Source organism: Erythrolamprus reginae, chromosome 1, assembly GCF_031021105.1.
Source record: "Erythrolamprus reginae isolate rEryReg1 chromosome 1, rEryReg1.hap1, whole genome shotgun sequence".
NCBI classification, from domain to species: Eukaryota; Metazoa; Chordata; class Lepidosauria; order Squamata; family Dipsadidae; genus Erythrolamprus; species Erythrolamprus reginae.
Genome location: NC_091950.1, coordinates 231,335,138 through 231,358,475, shown reverse-complemented (window position 1 = coordinate 231,358,475; position 23,338 = coordinate 231,335,138). Strand labels below are relative to the sequence as shown.

At 41.3% G+C, this 23,338-nt stretch overlaps 1 protein-coding gene across 8 annotated transcripts in view; it reads right to left on the bottom strand.

The window, feature by feature from the left end:
- PKHD1 (PKHD1 ciliary IPT domain containing fibrocystin/polyductin) overlaps positions 1-23,338 on the bottom strand; it is a 359,271-nt gene that overhangs the window by 104,596 nt on the left and 231,337 nt on the right. For all 8 annotated transcript variants that reach the window (XR_011557350.1, XM_070732513.1, XM_070732506.1 and 5 more), the window contains 4 exons: positions 17,662-17,802; positions 3,080-3,193; positions 1,596-1,683; positions 25-179 (listed from right to left, as the gene is read on the bottom strand). Coding sequence is in view for 7 of the 8 variants with exons in the window: in XM_070732513.1 (XP_070588614.1) it covers positions 25-179; positions 1,596-1,683; positions 3,080-3,193; positions 17,662-17,802 (498 nt within the window). In the remaining variant the exon portion in view is untranslated. The remainder of the gene's footprint in view (positions 1-24; positions 180-1,595; positions 1,684-3,079; positions 3,194-17,661; positions 17,803-23,338) is intronic.

Sequence of the window (23,338 nt, the reverse complement as noted above, 5' to 3'; positions counted from 1 at the left end):
AGAAGGAGGAGACAAATTGCATACCAATATGTCTATAGAGAAGGTGTTCACGTATCCTAATGCTACGAGTGTTAACTTTTTCTAAAGTGATTATTTCAGCTTGATGGGCTTCATATGAAGAGGAACTGACAACAATACTGTCCCCCGGATGCCAGTCCAAATTATCTTGCACCATAAACCTATAAAGAATGTGAAATGAAGACATATTTAGAAGTATAGCACTCCTTTTTCTCCTGGAATAATTAAGGAAATTGAACTATAATTAAGGAAAATAACGTGTGAATAAATCTGCCCTCACAGTACCAGCAAGGTAATGAACAAAGCTCTTGTTTATCAAATAGTGGGGCAGGCCGGGGGGGGCATGGAGTGATGCCAGGTGGGTCACATGACCCCGGGGAACATGCTTTTTTTGCTGCAGGGAGTAGGAGTTTTTTGCACCGAACAATAGCACACAGCACAGAGCAGGAGATAGGAAGTGCATATAACAAACCCTTAAGAGACACTATGGAAAAATATTTAACAGGGATGAAAAGAAAGGAGGAGAGAGACAGAGATAATGAGACAAACGTAAGTCTCCCGAAAGTTAAGGCGAGGAAATATGACGAAGTGTATGTAATGCTTGGCTTCACTGTGACTATGATGGAAGACGAGAAAAGATGGGTATGTTTACTGCATCTAAAAATGTTGGCAGTAGACAGCATGAAGCCAAATAAATTAAGGCATCACTTAAACACATTACACCCTAATCACACTGATAAGCCACTTGAGTTTTTTTTAATGAAAACATTTGTGCATATTGCATAAAATATATTGCAAACAATCGTCCCGGCAGAGAATTGGGGAGAGCATGAAATGTTTACTTCTTCCTTTGGGGGGGGGGGGGCATAACAGAAAATAATTGAGAAACATTGTGTTAAATAATATTTAGAAACTGCAGTTGGTTCAAAAAGCCCCAGTCTGCGTACCTGGTGTTGGGAGTACATATTATTAGTTTTGTGGACACTGCATTGGTTGTCATTTGGTTTCTAGGTCCAATTTAAGGTGCTAATTTTGACACATCTAAGTATTTTCTTTTGTGGAAACTCTTAATGGAAACTTTCAGGACCTTCTCTGGCCAGCTTCTGTTTATATAATCAAGCGGGAGAAACCTCCGCATATCCCATATTTTAAAATAATTTATGGGGCTGAAGCAAGGGGAAATTGTTTGTTTGTTTTACCTCCCTATGGAGATCAAGCTGACTTGCGGAAAACTCTGCTGGTTTTCTGCAAGGTCCTAAACATGTTTTCAGAGAGCTTTTTCAGAAAGCATTTTTCTGCTTTGAATTCTTGTTGCCATCCTTTTGTAGCTTTGCTGTAGTTTTCATTTGTATATGGTTTTGTATATTATATTTGTATGTGTATGCCATCAAAAATTATGTTTAATGTAGTGGCATACAAATAAGTTTAATTCAGAATCATTTTGAAATGTTGCCAGAAATGTTGTCCTGAATTTACTCTTCGGTTGACTCTTTGAAAAGAAGGGGGCAGGGCTTCAAAAAGAAACAAAAAGTAAAAATAAAGAAAAGTTTCCTTATTAGCTATAATTTAACACCTACCTTTTATTTCCAGGTGCAACATCATTTCCAAGATGTGTCCATGACTTCTTGGTGTAAGCACTGTGCAACTGCAGCTTCCCAAAAACACCTTGAAAAAAGGAGAAGAAATTAGCTATGATTCAAAAGATGCTAATCTTTGCAAGATCTTCAACATACTTGGAAGGACATTTCAATTGTGCAAGAGATGTACTCATCTAAGCCATTTTGTACTTATGGAGATTGTTGGGAACCCTTCATAAAGTTACCAAGGCACTTTCCGTAAAGATTACATTAAGAAGATTCCAACTCTGGCAAAAGAGTGAATTGGATTACTGTATAACCCATTTGCTCAGTAAAGTCATACTAACATTAGAATAGGAAAATGATGACTTCCTTGTGGGGCTAAATATCTTGAAAAAGATAGTATATCTAGAAAATCTAAACGAAAAAAATGGAAAGGGAGGTATTTCCTATTTCAAATGAAAGCCTGTTGACTGGCCTGTCACCTTGGTATATTGATAAGCAAACTCTTAGATGCTGAGGGTAGCAAATACTGCAGAGTGGGGGATTGGAGCCTGTGGATACACATGTCCATAGAGCCTCCATCAGAAGTACCTAATTTACAAGCCAGGTGCAAGATCCGAATACCTACTATAACTCAATCCTTTTTCTGCATGTTTATGGAGAAGAGATCTCTTCTAGGAATGTAAATTAATCTGACATTCATGCTTCTGCAGTGGTCTAAAGTCTCTTCCTCAATACACACATAAACTTCTCCCAACACATACCATGTTTCCCCAAAAATAAGATCCTGACTTATATTTTTTTGAACCCTGAAATAAGCGCTTGGCCTTATTGCCATGCATTCAAAAGCCCTATTGGGCTTATTATCAGGGGATGTCTTATTATGCGGAAAACAGGGTACAAATACACAATCACCCTGTCCTCTTCCCCCATCTTTTTCAACTGCATTCAATTTGTTGTGTAAATTAGATTGTCTAGAATTAGATTGCCTGTAGTGTGTATGTATGTTTTTTTAGGATATTGTTTTATTATATTATTGATTTTATTCTGATTTTTTTTACTATTTCTCTATTTCTCCATTGTTGTATTTTACTTGTTAGCCACTATTGTTGTGTCTTACTTGTTAGCCACTCTGAGTCCATTTCATCTGAGGACAGAATGTATGCCTTAAACATTCTACTACCAAACTACCAAACAACTAGAGCAGGTTGTTGTGAGCTATACCCACACCCCACACTCAACATAGTCAAAGAAGCATTAGTATATTAGAAATCAGAGAGGGCACAAATATATTGTTGGCTGCAGAAAAAAAATGCTTAAATGTTTTCATGTTGCTTCAGGTTATCCACATTTGACTTAGTAATTAAAATTCAGACACTATTTAACAAAACAGACAATTGTTGATTGATGCTAAGCACAGGACATTTCGATTAAGGTTTTCCCAGACCCCCACTGAGGAATTCAGAAGATGGTATCCATACCAATGGTTCCAGGACCAACATTCAAACCTTGCAATCGATCACAATTTACTCTCTCAGATGCCCGAAGGAGAATGTGTACCTTTCTCCTTTCTTCTAATGGATGCTGCAATGTACCTAATGGGAAATTGATGAACATTAATTAATTTGTACGATACATTGGTTTCTCCCCTTTTACATATTAAACATTTCTCCAAGATGACTTACATAAAAGTATGAATACACATATATGTAAGTAAGAACCAAGCAAAATAAAAGCATAAATATTAACATTGCAGTAGTTAAACATTACAAAACACATGGCAAGGAGAAGCTAAACCAAGTACAGCACAACAATAATATTAACATGCATGTTCCTTCTAGTTCCAGCAAGCAATTAATTGTCAAAGGCCTGCCCAACTACATGTGACTTTCAGTGCCCATTTTACTGTTAAAATCTACCATTAAAACTCTTTTTTTAAAAAAGCAGTACAATTTTAATAAAATATACCTAGAAGAACCGTTGTACCTACCTGAACGGTCTTCTCAGTGCACTGGAAGGAGAGTCCAACATGCGTATTACTCCAATCCTATTGGTAGAGACTGAGTTAAAAATTTACATATTAATTGAGCACCGCCCCCTCTGCTCTTCCCATGAGCCAGTTTTAAAAACGAAACCATAGAAAGAGGATAACCAAATTTTATTGTCAACAACTAATAACTGACTTAACTGCCCACTCCGGCGTCCCTGCACCCTTAAGCATACCGGGTGGGTTTGGACTCTCCTTCCAGTGCACTGAGAAGACCGTTCAGGTAGGTACAACGGTTCTTCTCCATTGCATCTGGAAGGAGAGTCCAACATGGGATATACCAGAGATTTACGGCCCATGGGAGGGAGAAGGTCTTGTCAGGGACGTTGGAGACACACAAACTCGTTGTAGAACACGTCTCCCAAAAGCTGCTTCAGCCGTAGCGAAGGAGTCCAACTTGTAATGCTTTATGAAAGTTGAAGGAGCTGCCCACATGGCAGCCCTGCAGATGTCATCTATGGACGCCTGTGTGGTCCAGGCTGCTGAAGCGGCCGCACTCCTAGTAGAGTGAGCAGTCACTCCCGTTGGTACAGGTTGGTCTCGAGCCTTGTATGCCTCTGCGATACAGTCTCTGATCCAACGACTGACTGAAGCAGATGAAAGTCCAAGTCCCTTCTTCCCTTGAGAAAATGCAACGAACAGCCTCTCCGTTCGCCTAAACTCCTTTGTCCGTCTAACGTAAATCTTGACCGCACGGCGGACATCTACCTTATGCCATCTTAACTCTGATGGGTGACTACCGTGGGTACAAAAATCAGGAAGACTCAGTTCTTGTTTCCTGTGAAATTCTGAGTTCACCTTCGGAATAAAGGGTCTAGTCTCATTACCACCCTGTCTGGGTAGAAGATGCAGATATCAGGCCGAACTGATAAGGCGGCCAGTTCCGACACCCTCCGTGCCGACGTGATCGCGACTAGAAAGGCTGTTTTGATAGACAGCAATCGAATTGGTATGGATCTTAAAGGCTCAAATGGTGGCTTTGTCAAGGCCCTCAAAACTAGCATGAGATCCCACGAAGGAAACCTTCTAACCAGCGGGGCATGTTGGTTCAATGCTCCCCGTAGAAAGTCTTTCACCAAAGGGTGATAAGCCAATGACCTTATGCCTTCCACTTGTATCATGGTGGAAAGGGCAGCCACCTGTCGTTTTAGCGTATTAGGCGCCAACCCACGCTCAAGTCCCGCTTGTAGAAATTCGAGGACGGAGATCACCGACGCTGTCCTAGGGTTCGCTTGATGTTTTTCGCAAAACCCACAAAAGGCTGCCCACGTTGCTTGGTAAATGCGAGACGTGGAGGGGCGCCTCACGGCCTGTATGGTATCAATGACTTTGTCAGGTATATTCAGTTGTCGTAGTCTGAGCCGCTCAAGTGCCAGACGGTTAGTTGAAGCCACTGGGGGTCTGGATGTTGTAGGTTCCCCTGGCTGAGAGCAATCATCTGATCCGGAATCCTCCATGGGGGTGACACCGACAGTGCTACCAAATCGGAGAACCACGGTCGGCGGGGCCAGTGTGGGGCTACCAACAGTACCTCCGCTTTCTCCCTCAAGATCTTTTCCACTACCCTCTGTACCAGGTTCGTCGGTGGGAATGCGTACAGTAATCCCGGGGCCCAGGGTGTCAACAGGGCGTTGACCCTCTCCGCCCTTGGGTCTGGAAACCTTGTGTAGAACCTTGACAACTGGGCATTCAGGGAGCTTGCAAACAGATCTATTGATGGGGATCCAAATCTGGCGATCATCTGTTGGAAGATGCTCGGTTCCAGCCTCCATTCTGATGGGTCTAAGGTAGACCGACTTAGCCAATCTGCCTGCGTATTGCTGACTCCCGCAATGTGCTCCGCTGACAGGGACTGCAGATGGCGTTCGGCCCAGTTGAAGAAATTGTTCGTCTCCTCCATGAGGCGCTGTGACCGCCTGCCCCCTTGATGATTCAAGTGGGCCCTGGTCGCGACATTGTCAGTGAGCACTAACATGTGCCTTCCCTGGACTAACGGTGTAAATGTCTGTAGAGTGAGAAAGACTGCTCTTAGCTCTAAGAAGTTGATGTTGATGGGTGATAGATCCTCCGCCCTCCACAGGCCTTGAGCCATCTGGGCCCCCCACCCTGTAAGACTGGCGTCTTACATGGGCCCCCCACCCTGTAAGACTGGCGTCTGTGGTCAGGATGATCTGGTCATGTATTCGGAATGGAGATCCGATGGCTATTGCGGCCGATGTCCACCATCCCAGGGAATCCTTGACCTTCTGAGGCAGGTGTACTAGCCGGTGTGAGTGGCTCACCTTTGTCCTCTGAGCTGGAAGCAGGAACCATTGTAATGTCCTGATGTGGTATCTGGCCCAAGGGATGATACCAATGGCCGACACTAGGGTGCCTAGTATCTTTGACAGTTGAGATAAGGGGATTGGTCCCCGTCGCGTGTTGGACACCAGGCGCCGTATGTTGTCCTGCCGTTCTGCTGACAGCGCCATCGTGCTCGTCTGGGTGTCTATGACTGCTCCAAGGTGTAGCAAACTGGTGGTGGGCGTGAGCTGGCTTTTCTCCACATTGATGGTGAAGCCGTGCCGTTGCAGTGTGTGAATGGTCTCGGTAAGGTCTCTCCTGGCCGCTGCCGGGGACCTGGACAAAATGATGATATCGTCCAGGTAGGCCATCAACCTGATGGACCGTGCCCGTAGACTGGCTGTTAGCACGTCGAGGAGCTTGGTGAAGGTCCGCGGGGCCGATGAAAGGCCGAATGGCATGGCCCTGTACTGGAAATGCCTGCCTTCCGTGCAGAAGCGAAGAAACCTGCGGTGTTCTGGATGAATGGGAACGTGCAGGTATGCTTCCTTGAGATCGATAGATGTTAAAAGATCTAGTGTACGGATGGAAGCCAAAATAGTCTGTAAGGAATGCATCCTGAATCTCCGGTATCTTATGAAGAGGTTCAGTTGTTTCAGGTTTAATATCAACCTGCAGCCCCCGGAGGCCTTGGGAACGATGAATATCATGGAATAGAATCCCTGACCTTCCTCCTGACGGGGGACCTGTTCTATGGCTTGGATGTCTAACAGGTGCGTGATTTCCTTGCGTAATTGCAGCTTTTTCTGAAAGTCCTTTATCTTTGGGCAGTTCAAGAAACGACTTGGAGGTGACTGAATAAACTCTAGCTTGAGACCGTGTGTCACGGTAGCCATAGCCCATTTGTCGGAGGAGGTCGCTTGCCAGGCCGTGCTGAATCCCTGGAGCCTGCCTCCTAAGGGCTGTAAGGTGGCTGAGTCACTTCGGGTTACGTTTGAACCCTCGTTGGTTGTTGCCACGAAATGGTCTCCTGGACTGATGGTAGCCCCGTGGCCTGTCCTGAAAGGAGCCCCGATCGCTCCAGTAGGATTGTGGGTTGTATTGACCCTGGGAAAAGGGTCACTGGTTCTGGGTGGAGCTGGCCGAGGCATCCCAACGAAAGGATTGCCATCTGGAGTATGGCGTGGATCTACGGTCCTGCCGTCGGTTGGACCTGGGGAGGACCTTCCTCTTATCCTTGTCCTCTACGAGGACTTTTTCCAGCAGGTCTCCGAACAGGGTTGATCCTTGGAATGGACCGGAGGCCAGTCGCCATTTAGATTTAAGATCTGCTTGCCAGTTCTTCAACCACAGGAGGCGTCGAGATGACAGTGTGTCTGCCATGCTCCTGGCGGAGAACTTGGCTGCGTGTAGGGTAGCGTCTGTGTAAAATTCCGTCGCCGCTCACAGCTTACTCAGATCCTGGCGGAGACGTCCGTCCTCCGGGCCGAGGCGGGACTGCATCTCCTGTATCCATAGTAGTGAAGCACGGTTGATGAATGACGCTGCTGCCGCAGCTCTGAAACTCCAGCCTGACATCTGGTGTGTTTTGCGCAGTAATGTTTCCGTCCTCCTCTCTTCAGGTCTCAGGCTGTCGCCTGTCTCTGAAGGCACCACGGCGCTTGACACAAGCATCACGACAGGCTGATCGATTGGGGGGAATTCCAAAAGTTTTTCCACCTCCTCATCGAAGGTGTAGAGCTTCCTCTCGATGTTGGTAGGCCCTTGGGCCGCTGCAGGATACTGCCAGGGTCTTTTGAGCCCTTTCACAAAAATGTCCGAGGCAGGAAAGTGGTCGGACTCGGGTTGAGGCTCCTGAAGAAGGGTGACCGAGGTGTTGCCAGTCTCTGTGGCCTCTGTTGACTTGGCTGAGCCGGGAAGGTTCATCACATGCTTGGCCTTACATAATAAGGGCCTAAAAAGCGTCGGTTTAAACAAACCCACTGTGGGCGTTTGTTCTGGCGCAGTCTCATCCTTGGAGAATCCATATTCCGGGTCACTGCCTTCTAACTGATCCAGCTCTTCCAACAAGGACCCCAAACCCGAGGGGGGTGGTGCCGACCATGATTCCTTTGTCTGTTGGGGATGCCTGCCATACTGATGTGCTCCCATACTCATGTTCTGCGAATACGCATTGGCTATAATGTCCTGTAAATCTGGGGGCAAATTCTGCCATGCCCCAGGCTGTGATCTCCATCCAGCTGCTGTGGGGGTAAAGGTGGCAGATGGTCCCTGGGAGCTCCTCCCGGAAGGCCCCGCTGACCCTGGTCTGGCCCAGGAAGTGCTGGGGGATGGCATGACCTGAGGCATGGGCAAAAACTGCCGGTCTGGGGACCAGTCCCCTTCATGATGGACCCCCATAGGCCCAAAGGTAGCTGGGGGTGACACAGGGTCTGATCCCTGTTGCTGTGCTGGAGGTAGCCCTGCTGGAGAAGATTGTAAGGCAGCTTCCAGATTTTTTTCAAGCGCTTTGATGCGCTTTTCGGCCTCCTTGATAGAAGAAAGTGGAAGCAGGGGAATGAGGGGCCTTTGCCTTCTCCTTTCCCTTCCCCTTGGGCTTGTCTTTTGGTGGCCTAGGGGAAGCGGGCTTATCGCTGACTTGGCGATCCTCCATAGTACTCACAGTGCCTGGGGACACACAAGCTCGTTGAACTCAGCAAACAGACTTTTTTGCCTCCGGTAGCTGGTTTTGCGGCCTCCTTTGAGTCATGCAAAATGGTGCCTCGTCTTTCTCGAGCCTGCGCCTGCGCACTGGGCTCCCTGGCCCTTCGCGCTCTTTCCGCCGTCAGGGGGGGGAGGAGCGGATTTCGCGCCTAATGACGCGCCCTCCCATTTCTAGCCCAACATGGCGGCGCCCACGCCTCCGCGGTGTCCGGGTTGCTCTCCGGGTCGCTCCGGTCTCCGGAGCCTGGACCTGCTTCTCTCCGGCCTCCGCGGCTCTGTGAGAGGGACCGCGGCTCTCCCAGCTGCTCGCGGCTCTCAGCGGCTGTTCCGGCGGCTCCCGTGGCCTCTGCGGCGGCCGCCGCGCTGATCTCCCGATCAGCTGTGAGGCGGTTCCATGCCGGCCGATCCGGGTCGCCTCCGAGCCTCCCAGTGGAGGGGCATTCCCCTCCACCTTCGGCTCGCAGCCCTGGTATGACCTCGGAGGTCAGGGACCCCAGGCTGGCTGCTCCTCTGCGGGGTGTTCCCTCGGGGGGAATACAAAACCCCTGAGGACGATCGTTGGGGGTGCTGCCCACGGAGGGCAGAGACCCCATCCTTCTGTTCCACTTCTGTCTTCAGATCTGAAAAAGAAAGAAACAGATTAAAACAGGTTTATACATTTTATTTATTATTATTATTCTATTTAACCTAATTAAAAGGTTCTCAACAAACTCAGTATGTCTCTACTCTTAGACTGAGTTTTTAAAACTGGCTCATGGGAAGAGCAGAGGGGGGCGGTGCTCAATTAATATGTAAATTTTTAACTCAGTCTCTACCAATAGGATTGGAGTAATACCCATGTTGGACTCTCCTTCCAGATGCAATGGAGAACAAACTGTTATATATAAATAATTTATGAACAATTGATTTAAATGTATAACTTTGTATTTCATTGTAATATTTGGAGGTATGTTTATTTATGTATGGAGTGATGGAGAAAAAATAAAAAAACCTTTTGCAACAGAGTATCCTTCTTGTCAAAGCAAAGACAACGGATGGAAAATCTTTCTCTCCAGAGAGCATAATCTTTCTTTTTAAAAAAATATCTGAATCTTTCCTTTCTGAACAAATAATTATTATTTCTTAATTACTCTAGCTGTTCTGGCACAGATATTTGTTTTGCTTAATAATTTCAGTTTCCCAAATATAGTTTTAGATATTTTTCTCAGTGGGGTAAGTATGAAACAGAACTAGTTTAGTAGAGAGAAAAATAGTTAATCTCAAAATATTTGGCATTCTTCATTCATGTGTGTGTGAAGAGAGAGAGGGAGAGAGAGAAAGAGAATGAAAAAAGGGAGACTAGTGTAGATCTATTTCAAGCTATTTTGCTATTTTTCGACAGAAAACTCTATCTCTCTCACACACACACACACACACATATATGTATATTGTACTGATGTTCAGTTAAAATTTTGAAACAATAAAATCTTTTTCAGAGACACTATATGTAAAACCTAAAGGAATTTTTCTGATGATATTGGAAACATAAGATGAGAATTAAAAAGGCAACAAAGGGAGGATGGAAATAACTCTTATCTATTAGAATGCAAAGCGAGCTGTATTCCAACTGTGAACCTATTTATTTCACCCAGGGTAGTTTACAGACTCAGACGAAAATAGTCTAGCATGAAGCAGATACTTGAAGGAAAAAGTAGGGCAACTTCTGCCCTAGAGAAATGTAAGCAGAGTCCAGTAAGAGAGTTCAGCACTCCTTTAAAATTAGAGATTAAATCAATTATACAGCCCCAAACTGCAGCAGATGTAGAATTAAACAAAGAAATCTGTGTAGAATTAGACATCATGCCACAATAATTTAATATTCAGAAAACTTGCCTTTGGTGAGGAAAAGAGAAAGTGTAATAATCATTCACAAGAATTAATCTTAGCAACCTATTTAATGAAGTGTCTATGAAAATTAATTTTTTTATAGATACAACTATTCTTGATCCAAAATCAGGCAAATGATTCATACAATGAGACTTAGAAGGACCAATCTGGAGGCCAATTCAGGCATCTGGAAATCGCTTGATTTACTCCAGGATGCTCTGGAGTTGGTTTGATCAGTCCCATAATAATAATAATTAATAATAATAATAATAATAATAATAACAACAACAACAATAACAACAACAACAACAAAACTATATTATCTCTGAAAGGAGTTCCTTATAGCATTCGAGAAAATCTTGTCCCCTTTAGGGATATGTTTTTCTCTTTTGATTTTGTTGGTTGTTTTTAATCAAAGACTATATCCAGAGTGAGGGACTAAGGGGCAGCTAGAACATCTTCTTCAGCTCTCTTTCCATAATATCTACATAACAGGACAGGTCCTATGCTGTTTTCCAGATATTTGTTTGTGTTTTTTTGTCTCTTGAATAACCAGGCCATAATATTTCAAAACTCCCAGCAAATAGCATGTATGTATGCATGCATGCATGCATGCATGCATGCATGCATGTATGTATGTATTTATTTATTTATTTGATTTGTATGCCGCCCCTCTCCAGAGACTCGGGGCAGCTAACAGCAATAATAAGACAGCGTACAATAATAATCCAATAATAAAAACAATTAAAAGCCCATTAATATAAAAACCAAACATACATACAAAACAAACAAACAAATAAATAAACGAATGAACGAAAGAACGAATGAATGAATAAATAAATAAATAAATAAATTGTAAAGGCCTACGGCGAAAGCGTATCTCAATTCCCCCATGCCTGGCGGCAGAGGTGGGTTTTAAGTAGCTTACGAAAGGCAAGGAGGGTGGGGGCAATTCTAATCTCTGGGGGGAGTTGGTTCCAGAGGGCCGGGGCCGCCACAGAGAAGGCTCTTCCCCTGGGTCCCGCCAAGCGGCATTGTTTAGTTGACGGGACCCGGAGAAGACCCACTCTGTGGGACCTAACTGGTCGCTGGGATTCGTGCAGCAGAAGGCGGTCCCTGAGATAATCTGGTCCGGTGCCATGAAGGGCTTTATAGGTAGTAACCAACACTTTGAATTGTGACCGGAAACTGATCGGCAACCAATGCAGACTGCGGAGTGTTGGTGTAACATGGGCATATTTGGGAAAGCCCATGATTGCTCTCGCAGCTGCATTCTGCACAATCTGAAGTTTCCAAACACTTTTCAAAGGTAGCCCCATGTAGAGAGCATTACGGTAGTTGAGCCTCGAGGTGATGAGGGCATGAGTGACTGTGAGCAGTGACTCCCAGTCCAAATAGGGTCGCAACTGGTGCACCAGGCGAACCTGGCCGAATGCCCCCCTCGCCACAGCTGAAAGATGTTTCTCTAATGTGAGCTGTGGATCGAGGAGGACGCCCAAGTTGCGAACCCTCTCTGAGGGGGTCAATGATTCTCCCCCCAGTATATTTTATATCTGATAAAAGAACTGAATCCATGTTTCAATGGCTTTCCTTGATCTGGTCCTATGTTTTCCAATAAAGAATTAAGATGAACTTTTACCATCATTTCACTACCAATCCAAAGCATTGAAACTGAGAAAAACAGATACTGATTTTAAAAAAAAAAAATTCTAAATTTTTTCCTGTTTGTAAGTTTTTTCCTCTGCTGCTGCTTGAAAAAGGGCCCTCCTGTGTGCACTCAGGTTTATAGTTACTTTTATTCCTTCACCCGAAGCATAGCAGATCAACTCCTCAGCTGTGTTTTGGGCTGATTTTAGTTACTGAGTGTGTGCAGTAGCAGAATTGCGAACCAGTGGCAAAGGTAAGTAGAACCACCACCGAGGTTAATAGGTTATCTTCAGAATAGTACCTAAATTCATTGCTTTTGCTCTTATTTATTTATTTATTTATTATTTAGATTTGTATGCCGCCCCTCTCCGCAGACTTATTACCAGACCTTCAAACTGTTAAACGTTACCTTTCAATATATCTTTTTCTAAGTGTTTGCATATAGCATCTCTCAAATTTGGCAACTTTAAGTTGTGTGGATTTCAAGTCCCAGAGTTCAACATATCTTAAAGATGCCAGGTTTGAGAAATAATGAGTTTCAATGAGTCTGTTGTTTTCTGGTAGGTCTGTTCTAATCTATGAAATAAAAGTTAAAAAAATTAAATATTCATGCATGTGCACTAGGTATATATGTACTGTATAAATGTGTGTATATATATGTATACACACATACACAGGGAACTGAGTCATAAGGAATGTTTTTGATTTACAATTTATCTTTTCTTCCAGACAAATGTTTCCTTACAGATTCTAGCGTGTTCCATCATCCTAGAATCAAAGGGAGGTGGGGAAAAGTAATATTAATATACCCATTGCTTTATTTCAACCATGGACTCAATTGTATCAGAGTTTTTGTTAAGGAGTGTGCAGAACCCTTGAGTTATCAAGGACATGCACAGAGGAAAACGTGGGATTCCAGTAGATATCGAGGAGATATGAGTAATTATTCAGTCATAAAAAACAGATACATTGAAGTTTATAGTGTTTACATTTAGATGTAGCACAGTCAAGTTAAACAGTCCAGTCATTCACATTCAAATCAGTCAATATTTCTCAATACAATAATAATATTACAAGCCTGTCTTTGTCTTACATTTACACTACAGCTTACAAATACATAAAATTAACATCAAACATACAGTGTTACTACATCAATCACAGTGAATCAGCAGAAAAAACAGAGAGAGCAGAGAGAGAGAATCGTGTTTCTGGCTCCCTCTTATGGCAATTTGCAACACTACATGTAAGCATTCATTGTTAGCTTGTTTTACATATTGCAACCCAATTGTTTTGTACATAGTACTATCAGTTTTAACTTGTTGTATTCCTGGCTAAATATTCTAGCAGTATTGCACGATTCTAATAGACCACTGCATTGTGATATCCAGTTCTTCAGAGAGATAACAGCCAACTGGCAGTCAATGGGACCAAAGGGAAAATGACTAAAAAGCTACCCTATTCCCCGATCCCATGCACTATTGGGTCATTTCCAGTACAACAGGTGCTAAAGCACGCAGATTTTATACAACTACCAGCTGTCCTCTGGATATTGTTGGCTTAAAACAGAAAACACTTTTTGAAGAGCATTTGTGCTCATTCATGTCTACTGTAACTCTATAGTTAACGCTGAAACAATCCAGAACAAAATGAAGAATTAAACTTGAAAGAAGATGCTCCCCACTGCTCTCTTTCTCTCTCTCTTTCTCCTCCCTCCCTCCCTCCCTCTCTCTTTCTCTCCCTCTATCCCAGTCTCCCCCCACTCTCTGCCTCTTTCTGTTGCTCTTTTTTCCTTCTCCATTTATCCTATCATTAAACTGTATGTTTCTTTCTGTTAACAATTACTGTGCAGAAAGTGAAGCATGTTATGATATGCTTTTAATGTTCTGTTAAAGTTTAGATATTTCCAGGTTTTACAAGTTGGTTCTATAAAAATTGTTTCCAGTTTGCACTATTAATATGTACTGTGTCTAGTTCAATAAAATGGGTTATAACAATGTATTTCTGGATTCCCAGATATGTGAAATAATTTGTGTACATCTCTCATCTGGCATTTTTGAGAGAAGAACTATTGCTGCTTTAAACAAATGTCCCAGAGGTTCTTGGAATCTGAACTAAGATTACTAATTATGCATCTTTTAAATTTTTTAATGAACATAGTTTCCTTGCTACCTCAATAATCAGGTTAATCTCTTAAATCTATTACCTCATTCTAAGGTAAAATAATAAGCAGTTAAATAATAAAAGGTAAAAACAAAACTTGAACATCAGAAGCTACAAAGTTGCAACATGTATTTCTTTAATTCCCTGTATAGTATTAATAAAAAGGCCATTTTTACAGTTGAAAGAATGATGGTTAGGACGTGTTAGAATTACAGATTTCTATAGCAAAAATAATCTGAGTTTTAAAATTTAAATGTAATAGGCTATGAATAATAGTACCATAAATTATGAATACTAATATGTATTAGTCTGAATGCTACCTGAAGTTAAATATGATAATCTCTGCTACAACAAAATGAGTCTTCTGGAATGCTACTGTTTAAACATTCCAGTTACAGTGATTTGTGTTCTATTTACCTATGACAAGTATGTCCTGGCCTTAATTCTTGACATATTAATAAGAAATGCACTGTAACACATCCATGGCAGATCTAGAGTGGATTGAATGTTAGCTATATACAGTAGCTGGAATATGTCCTTTCAGTTAGACTGCTATCTACTTTCCAAGATACAGGAAGTGAAGAGATGGAAACAGGCAGCACTCAAACTGTTGTTGTTGTGGCCCTTTGGTTGGATACATTCCCAAAACAGCTACTCAACAGCTACTACTTGAAATACTTTTTTCAACCAAAATAGATTAGTTCTAGAAGACTGAAAGAAAGAGTTGGCCCCAAAATGGATCAAGACAAGGAGGGGAAAACTAGATGAGAAGATCTACTTTGACTAAGGATTGCATGGCTCTGTTTGGGAAGAGGAAATGAAGGAAATTACTATTATAGGAAGAATTGGAAAACAAAACTGTTGAAAGATTTCCAGAAAGGTAATATTCATGGGTTTTAATTGCCAACCGCTTCAAATTCCTAAACTGAATATTTTTGCTCATTTTTCACAATAACCTAAATTCTACTCCACCCTGAGATAATCTGAATGATAATCTTAAAGTAATTCAGTTCTAAAATTCTGCACTGATTCCACTGACATGCAGCTTGCTTTCTTCTGGGTCACATGCAAAATTCATCTCATTTCGCCAAGAAACCAATAAAGAGTAAGTGTTCATGTGCTTCCTTCTGTGTTAATCTATTGGGAAAAACAACCCCTGTAATAAATCTCTTCTAGACCCAAGCAACTTTACAAAATTTATAAAATGAGTGCTGTCTCCATCTCCTCTTGGATCTTAGCTGAGAAATTCTCCAAGTCTTTTAACTAAAACTGGGGAGCTTGGGGTGGCAAGTTTCAAAACTATCTCTGAATCAAAGGAAAGGACCGACCCCATTTTACTAATTACCAGGCCTGCTTTAATTCTTATACAGTACAATTAGAAGGGATCATTTAGGCCCTGGAAGCCAACCTCTGTGCAGGAATCCAAATTAAAGCATCCTAAACAGATGGTTGTCCAGTCTCTGCTTGAACACATCTAATTAAGGAGAGCTCACCAAGCTCTCTGACCCGATGACTCCACTGTCAAACTGCTCTTCTTGTTAGAAGACTTTTTCAAAACATCAAATTAGACTCTGCTTCCTGTAATTCCAATGATAACATATTCACTCTTCCCAATTATTTGAAGAGTGGTGCTATATTCCTCTCACTTCTTCATTTTTTTTAATCCTCAAGGCCAAACATCCTTCCTTATTTCTGTAGAGTTGTTGTTGTTATTATTATTATTATTATTATTATTATTATTATTATTATTATTATTATTATTATTTATTGGATTTGTATGCCGCCCCTCTCCGCAGACATGATACTTTTCAGCTAGCATTTCCTTTGTTTGTATCTCTGCTACACTTTTGTGCTGGCATTTAGAAAGTACCTTGGAGGTCAGGAGGAAGGGCTAGACAGTCTGATTAACAAAATTAATTTGAGTCCAAAGGAAGAGAGGTAGCAAAAATGCTCAGAAAGGACTCTCCTTAGATTAGATTAGATTAGATTAGATTAGATTAGATTTATTGGATTTATATGCCGCCCCTCTCAGTAGACTCGGGGCGGCTCCTTAGCTTTTGGGAGAGTAGTAGTGGGGGCTGGCAAGGGTACTTTCAGACTTGAAAGATTGATGTTGACCTTGCAAGGTAATCCAGACAAGAACAACCAGGAACATTACCTCTATCTTTACTGTAAAATTACATTAACATAATCTTACAAGTTTGGAACTACCCGTCATGCCTTGTTTTTATTTCCCCCCAAAATCAGGATGATCCTTTCATCACGTCTCCTTCTTTAGACTCAAATTTGGTTCACAAGACCATTGTCTAGGTGCAGCCTTTCCTCCTGTCCCTCAAGATCATTCCTACATACCATTACAACTTTATATCTCCCTCTGCTAAATATTTATTTGTTATTTTCAACCTGCTTCTTTAAACTATGAAGATAAATTTGAATTGTATTTCTGTAATCTAAAGTCCTAATTATACTGTTTTAATATAACCTGCAAATTTGACGAGCTTCAATTCCATGTCTTAACCAGATCGCTAATACAAAAAGTTGAAGGATGCTAATGCCTTGTATAGTTAAATGCTAAGGATAATTTAGGTCAGTATTAGTTTTATGCAAATTAAAGTCAGTTCAATTTCAGGATATAAAAGGATATGAATCCCTTTTAAGTAGTGAACACATTTGGAATGTGAATAAAGGGTTGCAAGCATCACCACAAAGTAACTGCTGTGTGTCCTTAGCTAATCACAAAAGGATTGTGATGGGGTAGCGGCTACTAATCATAAAATATTTGAAGTTCCACATCAGGAGCTTTACTGCTCCATGCCTTAATAGTTTTATGAATGGATTACTGCAATACACTTGATGCAGAGCTATTCCTGAAGATGGTCCAGCAGCTGCCTGATTGTTAAGAAAGGTGGCTAAATCAGTTCATGTCACAGCAGTATTTAAAATCCTGCACTGAACTATCAAACCCAATTCAAGGTGTTGAGAAAGGATTTTCTGGGCCTAACTCAATATTGGCTCTATTGCACTCTTTATCTACTAGGAGGAAAAATATCAGGTTTTCTGCTCAGTGTGAAACAGCCTTTGATTGCATTCCAATGAGCATTTATATATTCCACTTTGACTAGAACAGAGCCTTTTGTGCTACAGCATGCCCAGCATATTGCAAGAATTTAATAAATGTTAGATAGCATGAGAACCAATTGATGATGTTATTCTACTTTCTAGATTTCATCATTTGCCCTTAACATATATACCCCAACGTAACTTTGTCATACCTGAGGCTAATTAGGCATGGTTCACTTTTTTAAAAAAAGATACATAATGCAGTGTCTCTTCCAGCTATTATTATTTTTCACTTACCCACTTTCAAGACACCACCAGCAGCAATCACAATACAGGCTGCGCTCAGAAGATGGCTGATGTTTAATGACAATTCCAATGTGCCCTGGATATAAAGACCGCGTAGGGGGGGGAGATTCATATCCACCAAGATAGTTCTGTCTTAGAAAGAAGAAAATGATGCAGAGCATTACTTTGGTTAATATATTGCTTTTTTAAAAAGTACCCTCCTTTTTGCATTCTTTTATAAGAAAGAACAATACCACTAGGACTATTGCTTAATTTATAAATTATTTAAGTTAATTTCTGCTCCCCATCAAATGACATCTAAATGGGGGGGGGGGGTTTACATAGTACAGAAAATTAAGATATGTCAAAATATTCTAACCTTCTAATAAACAGTACAATTACTTAATATATATGATTGCCGATCAGATTGGTTGCCGATCAGTTTCTGGTCACAATTCAAAATGTTGGTTATGACCTATAAAGCCCTTCATGGCATCGGACCAGAATATCTCCAGATCGCCTTCTGCCTCACGAATCCTAGTGACCGATTAGGTCCCACAGAGTTGGCCTTCTCTGGGTCCTGTCGACAAAACAATGTTGTCTGGCAGGACCCAGGGGAAGAGCCTTCTCTGTGGCAGCCCCGACCCTCTGGAATCAACTCCCCCCAGGGATTAAGACTACCCCAAGCCTCCTTGCCTTTCGCAAACTCCTTAAAACCTTTCCGTTTTATGCATGGCTTGTCTGGGATGTATGACTGTTTTTATATTAAGGATTTTAACCTTTTTTTAAAATCATTGGATTTATACTGTGTTTTGTTGTTGTGAGCTGCTCCGAGTCTCCAGAGAGGGGCGGCATACAAATCTAATAAATAATAATAATAATAATAATAATAATTATTATTATTATTATTATTATTATTATTATTATTATTATTATTGAGATAGAAAAATATATATTTCTTTTTTGTATTTCTACTTTACATTTGCTTCTCTCTTCACTTTATCCTGAAAGGTACAACACTGAACTGGGCAGAAAGAGAACAACTGGTCCCAAATCAAATGAGAATCGACAGTGGATCTCTCCAGCCATATAACAATTCACTTGTATGAATGACATATATTCCTCCATGCACCCATGTAGCAATCAGTCCAGGAGTGAAATTCAGCAGATTCTGACAGGTTCTGGAAAACTGGTAGCGTAAATTTTGAGTAGTTTGGAGAATCGGCAAATGTCAACTCTGGCTGGCCCTAGAGTGGGGAGGAAGGGAGATTTTGCAATATCCTTCCCCCAGGAGTGGGGAAGAAATGGGGATTTTGCAGTATCCTTCCTTGCCATGCCCACCAAGCCACGCCCTCAGAACCAGTAGGGGGGGGAATTTAATTTCACCCCTGAATAAAACACATATTAATACTTTCCTTTGGGAATGCTGAGAAGGAGATGGGAAGAGACAAGGGTCATTTCTGGGCTGGGGGCTAACATTGGCCCTTGGGAAAACAAGTAAGCAGGATGGAAAACAACAAGGAGAACAGGGCTACGGAAGAGGAAAAGACCCTGTTGTTGGGAAAGATTGAAGGCAAAAGGAGAAGGCAAAAGTGATGGCAGAATATGATGTCATCAATGCAATGATCATGAATTTGGGAAACCTCCGAAAGACAGTGGATGCTAGAGCGGCTGGCATGCTAAAGTCCATGGGATGTGAAGAGTTGGACACAACTTTGGGACTGGAGAAGAACAAATGGAGGAGGAGAATGATGGTATGATACAGGAGCAGGGAGTCAGGCTAAACTGGGAAGAAAGAAAAGATTGATGGGAAAGACACAGAGAATGACTTCAAAGAGCAGGCATTATTGGGAAAAAAAGGAATGAGGAGAATGAAATAAACAAATCCCTGACTTTTTTCCTTTTCTCAGATAGGGCATTCACAGTTTGAACTGGGCTCTTGTAGAAACTACTAGACATATGGTAACTCTAATTAAAACTCTGTATTATAAAGGCCTGGTGTTCTGAATGTTTTGGTTTACATCCAATACTAGCCATCTGTCAATGCAATGGCATCCATAAGAAGAATGGATTACCCACCCGGTACTGTCCCCTAAAAAAAATCACTTCCAAAAGAAATATTCAGACTGCAAAAGAAAGAGAGGAGCTCAAAAAGAAATCTTTATCACAGCAAAAAATGACACACAGTTCAGAGATATAAGTAAAATTGGAATGTTTTTAGTGAGCTGTTGAAGAGACAAGATATAGGTCATAGTATAGAATGATTAATATCTGCTAAACTATGTGTTAAAACAAATCACAGATTTAGCATTAGTTCAGATATAACACAAAACAAAAATAATAAGTTTCATTACTACAAAAGGCCAGCCTTAGTGATACCAAGCAATGATGTAAACATAGTAATCTCTTATTAAAGAATCCAACCATATATTCCAATGAAAAAGAGAGGGATTTTCAGCAAATATGCTTTCCTCAGCTCATGGGTAACTATTATTATTAATGATTATTTTAAAAATGAGAAACCTTCAGCACTGAAATGTTGTGAAATGCTGTCTCCTATAAGATGGATTATAACAGACTTTTATTTATCTCTGGTACCATGTTTTGCATTAAATTGTTATTTGCTTTAGACTCTTTTAGAATCTTAATTACTCAAATGGGAAATGAAAGCTATTCAGAGTAGGTTTTAATTTGAGCAGAATGTAAACATTGTAAGTATGAAAATAAAACAATGGCCATCTCCCATTTGGTTGTGGCAGGTGGTATTTGGCAGAGAGGTGTTTTTAAGAAGAATATTTTAATGAAAAATGAAAATGAGAACAAAAGCATTTTTTTGCTATCTTTTAACTGGTTCTCATATGGAAGAGCCAGAAGACTTTTGACCCACAGTATAGACAGATTAAACCAACCAAGGCAGAGAAGAGGAACAGAGATTTAAAACCAAGATTCATCAGCACCATCCAGAAACAAGATGCAGGTGAAACTTGAAAAATTTGAATATTCTGCAAAAGTTCATTTATTTTAGCAATGCAACTTAAAAGGTGAAACGCAATATACGAGAGAGACCAATGAAGGGCTGCCAATCACCAGTGCTACCAGTGCACTCCCAGTGTACATGCGCAGGAAGCAAAATTTCATGCGAGGATGCTTGTGTACAAGGGATTTTGCTAATTTTCGGTGACTTCTTTGCTTCCATGCATGTGCTGAAGCAAAAAAACCACCAAAACTTGGTGAAATCTCATGCACACAAGTGTCCTTGTGTGAATTTTTGCTTCCTGTGCGTGCATAGGGGACACAGAGATGCATGCACATCTCCATTTTTCCAACTGGGACTGTGTACCAGGCTGTCCATGCAGCAACCCACTACTGAGAGAGACTCATTACATGCAAGGCAAGATAGTTCAAGCCGTGATTTGTCATAAAACCCAAATTTGCAATCTCAGAAAATTAGAATATTACATGCAATCAATAAAACAAAGATTATACATAGCATAAGCATGCATATTTACTCAGTACTTGGTTTGGGCCCCTTTTGTAGCAATTACTGACTCAATGCGGCATGACATGGAAGCTATCAGCCTGTGGTATTGCTGAGGTGTTATGGAGGACCAGGATGCTTCAGTAGCAGCCTTCAGCTTCATACTGGACTTCAAGCATCTTGCAATGTATGCCTCTCCATTCTTCCTCCATACTTTGGGTCCTTGGTTTCCAAATGTGATGCAAACATTTCCACAGTCTGCATTGATTTGGGTAGCCATGTCATCTGCTGGTGTTGGCCCACTGTGCTTCATTAAATCTAGGGTCAATGCAGCCATCTACCAGGAGATTTTAGAGCACTTCATGCTTCCTTCCACGTACGAGCTTTATGGGGATGCTGACTTCATTTTCTAGCAGGATTTGCACCTGCCCACACTGCCAAAAGCACCCAAACCTGCTTCAATGACCGTGGAATTACTGTGCAAACATGCCTGACCTGAACCCTATAGAGAATCTATGGGGCATTGCCAAGAGAAAGATGAAAGACGTGAGACCCAACAATGCAGAAGAGCTGCATTGTCATCACAATTATGACAAATCACGGTTTTAACTATCTTGCCTTGCATGTAAGTCTCCCTCATATATTATATTTCACTTTTTAATTACTGAAATAAATGAACTTTTGCATGATATTCTAATTTTTCGAGTGTCACCTGTATGTTCTATCAGTATTTAACTTTTCCAGAAGTCCTGCAATATGTAAAGTCATTCAGTGATTTTGGTTGAAGCTTTGTTTTAAAAATGTTCATTTAGCTTTCTCAGCAGCTCTACTGTTTAAATATCATGATCGTGGTCTTAACATATAAATAAATAAAATAATACATAATAAATATTTAAAATGAGGAAAAGTGGTGAATCAATAAGATCTTTCAGTCTGCTTTCCAGGGATTGGATATGAGTGTATGACTGTGCCAAAACAATTATTCCACAGAGGGACAAAGATTTTGAAGAAATTCTCTACAAGTTAAGATGGATAGAAAACAATTTTATCTTCAAACCCTGGGATGTTGTGAGCCCCCCCGAGTTTTCGGAGAGGGGCGGCATACAAATCCAAATAATAAATAATAAATAAATAAATAGCAGAATTTATTAGACTTCTTTTCCAAAATGAGTACAATAAGTAAAGAGTTTTTATATATATATATATATATAATTTTTAAAAGTACATGCCAAGGCATTTTATTATGTGTTTAACAAAGAGAATAAAAGGTAAGACTTTAATTTGATAAAGGCAAAAATCATCTGAAGAAAATTAATTACTACTCATGTTGGAGACAATCCCAAATACTATGAGGCCTTGTCTTTCTAATGCCATGATTGTGAAACTATGGCACGTGTGCCCAAAGTGGCACACAGAGCCATTTCGCCTGGCCTGCGTGGCATCACTCATTCCTCTTCAGGGTTTTTGGTGTAAATCTGTGCGCAAATGATTTTGGTGCAAATCAGCTGGCCTTTGTGCGTGAGGCAGTGCTGGAAACTGGAAGAGCTGGTCTTCCATTTTCCAGCGTGAGCATGCACACCGGCCAACTGACCATCACGCATGCATTCCTGCCAACAACTGGAAGACTAGCTGACCAGAAGTTAAATATAAAAAAATAAACCGGAAGTTCATTTTCTGGAATGTGCACAACCCCTGGGCTGCTCCTCTCCTGGGTTTTGGCCTAGGTATGCACATGCTTGGTGACAGAAATGTTTGCCATCACTGTTCCAATGGGATGAAATAATAGAATGTTGCAAATGGGATTCCACCTCCTGGGAATCCAGGAGATAAATAGTATATTTGTTTATGTAGAAACAAGGCACAGAACCTGAACAATCTTCTGTATTCCTCTGTATCAAATAAAAGTCTGTGTTACAGCTGAGGAAACTATGTGAGAATTCTATGTGATAGTAAAAGCACTGAGGGAAAGTTAAAACAATCAGCCATCAGCTTTCTTATTTCACATGGAAACAATCTGCTGCTGAAGGGATGGGATAGACAACCCTCACCAGTTATTTATAAATTCCACCCTCCTTTTGAAAAATGTATGGATACAGTCTTTCAGTTGACCTTTTCATCTGATATCTCAGTTCCTGAAATAGATGGAAAATCAAAGGGTGACATTTTTAGCCTGGCTCTAATTCTCAGACTCCAGACTGACCGTGTCCATGG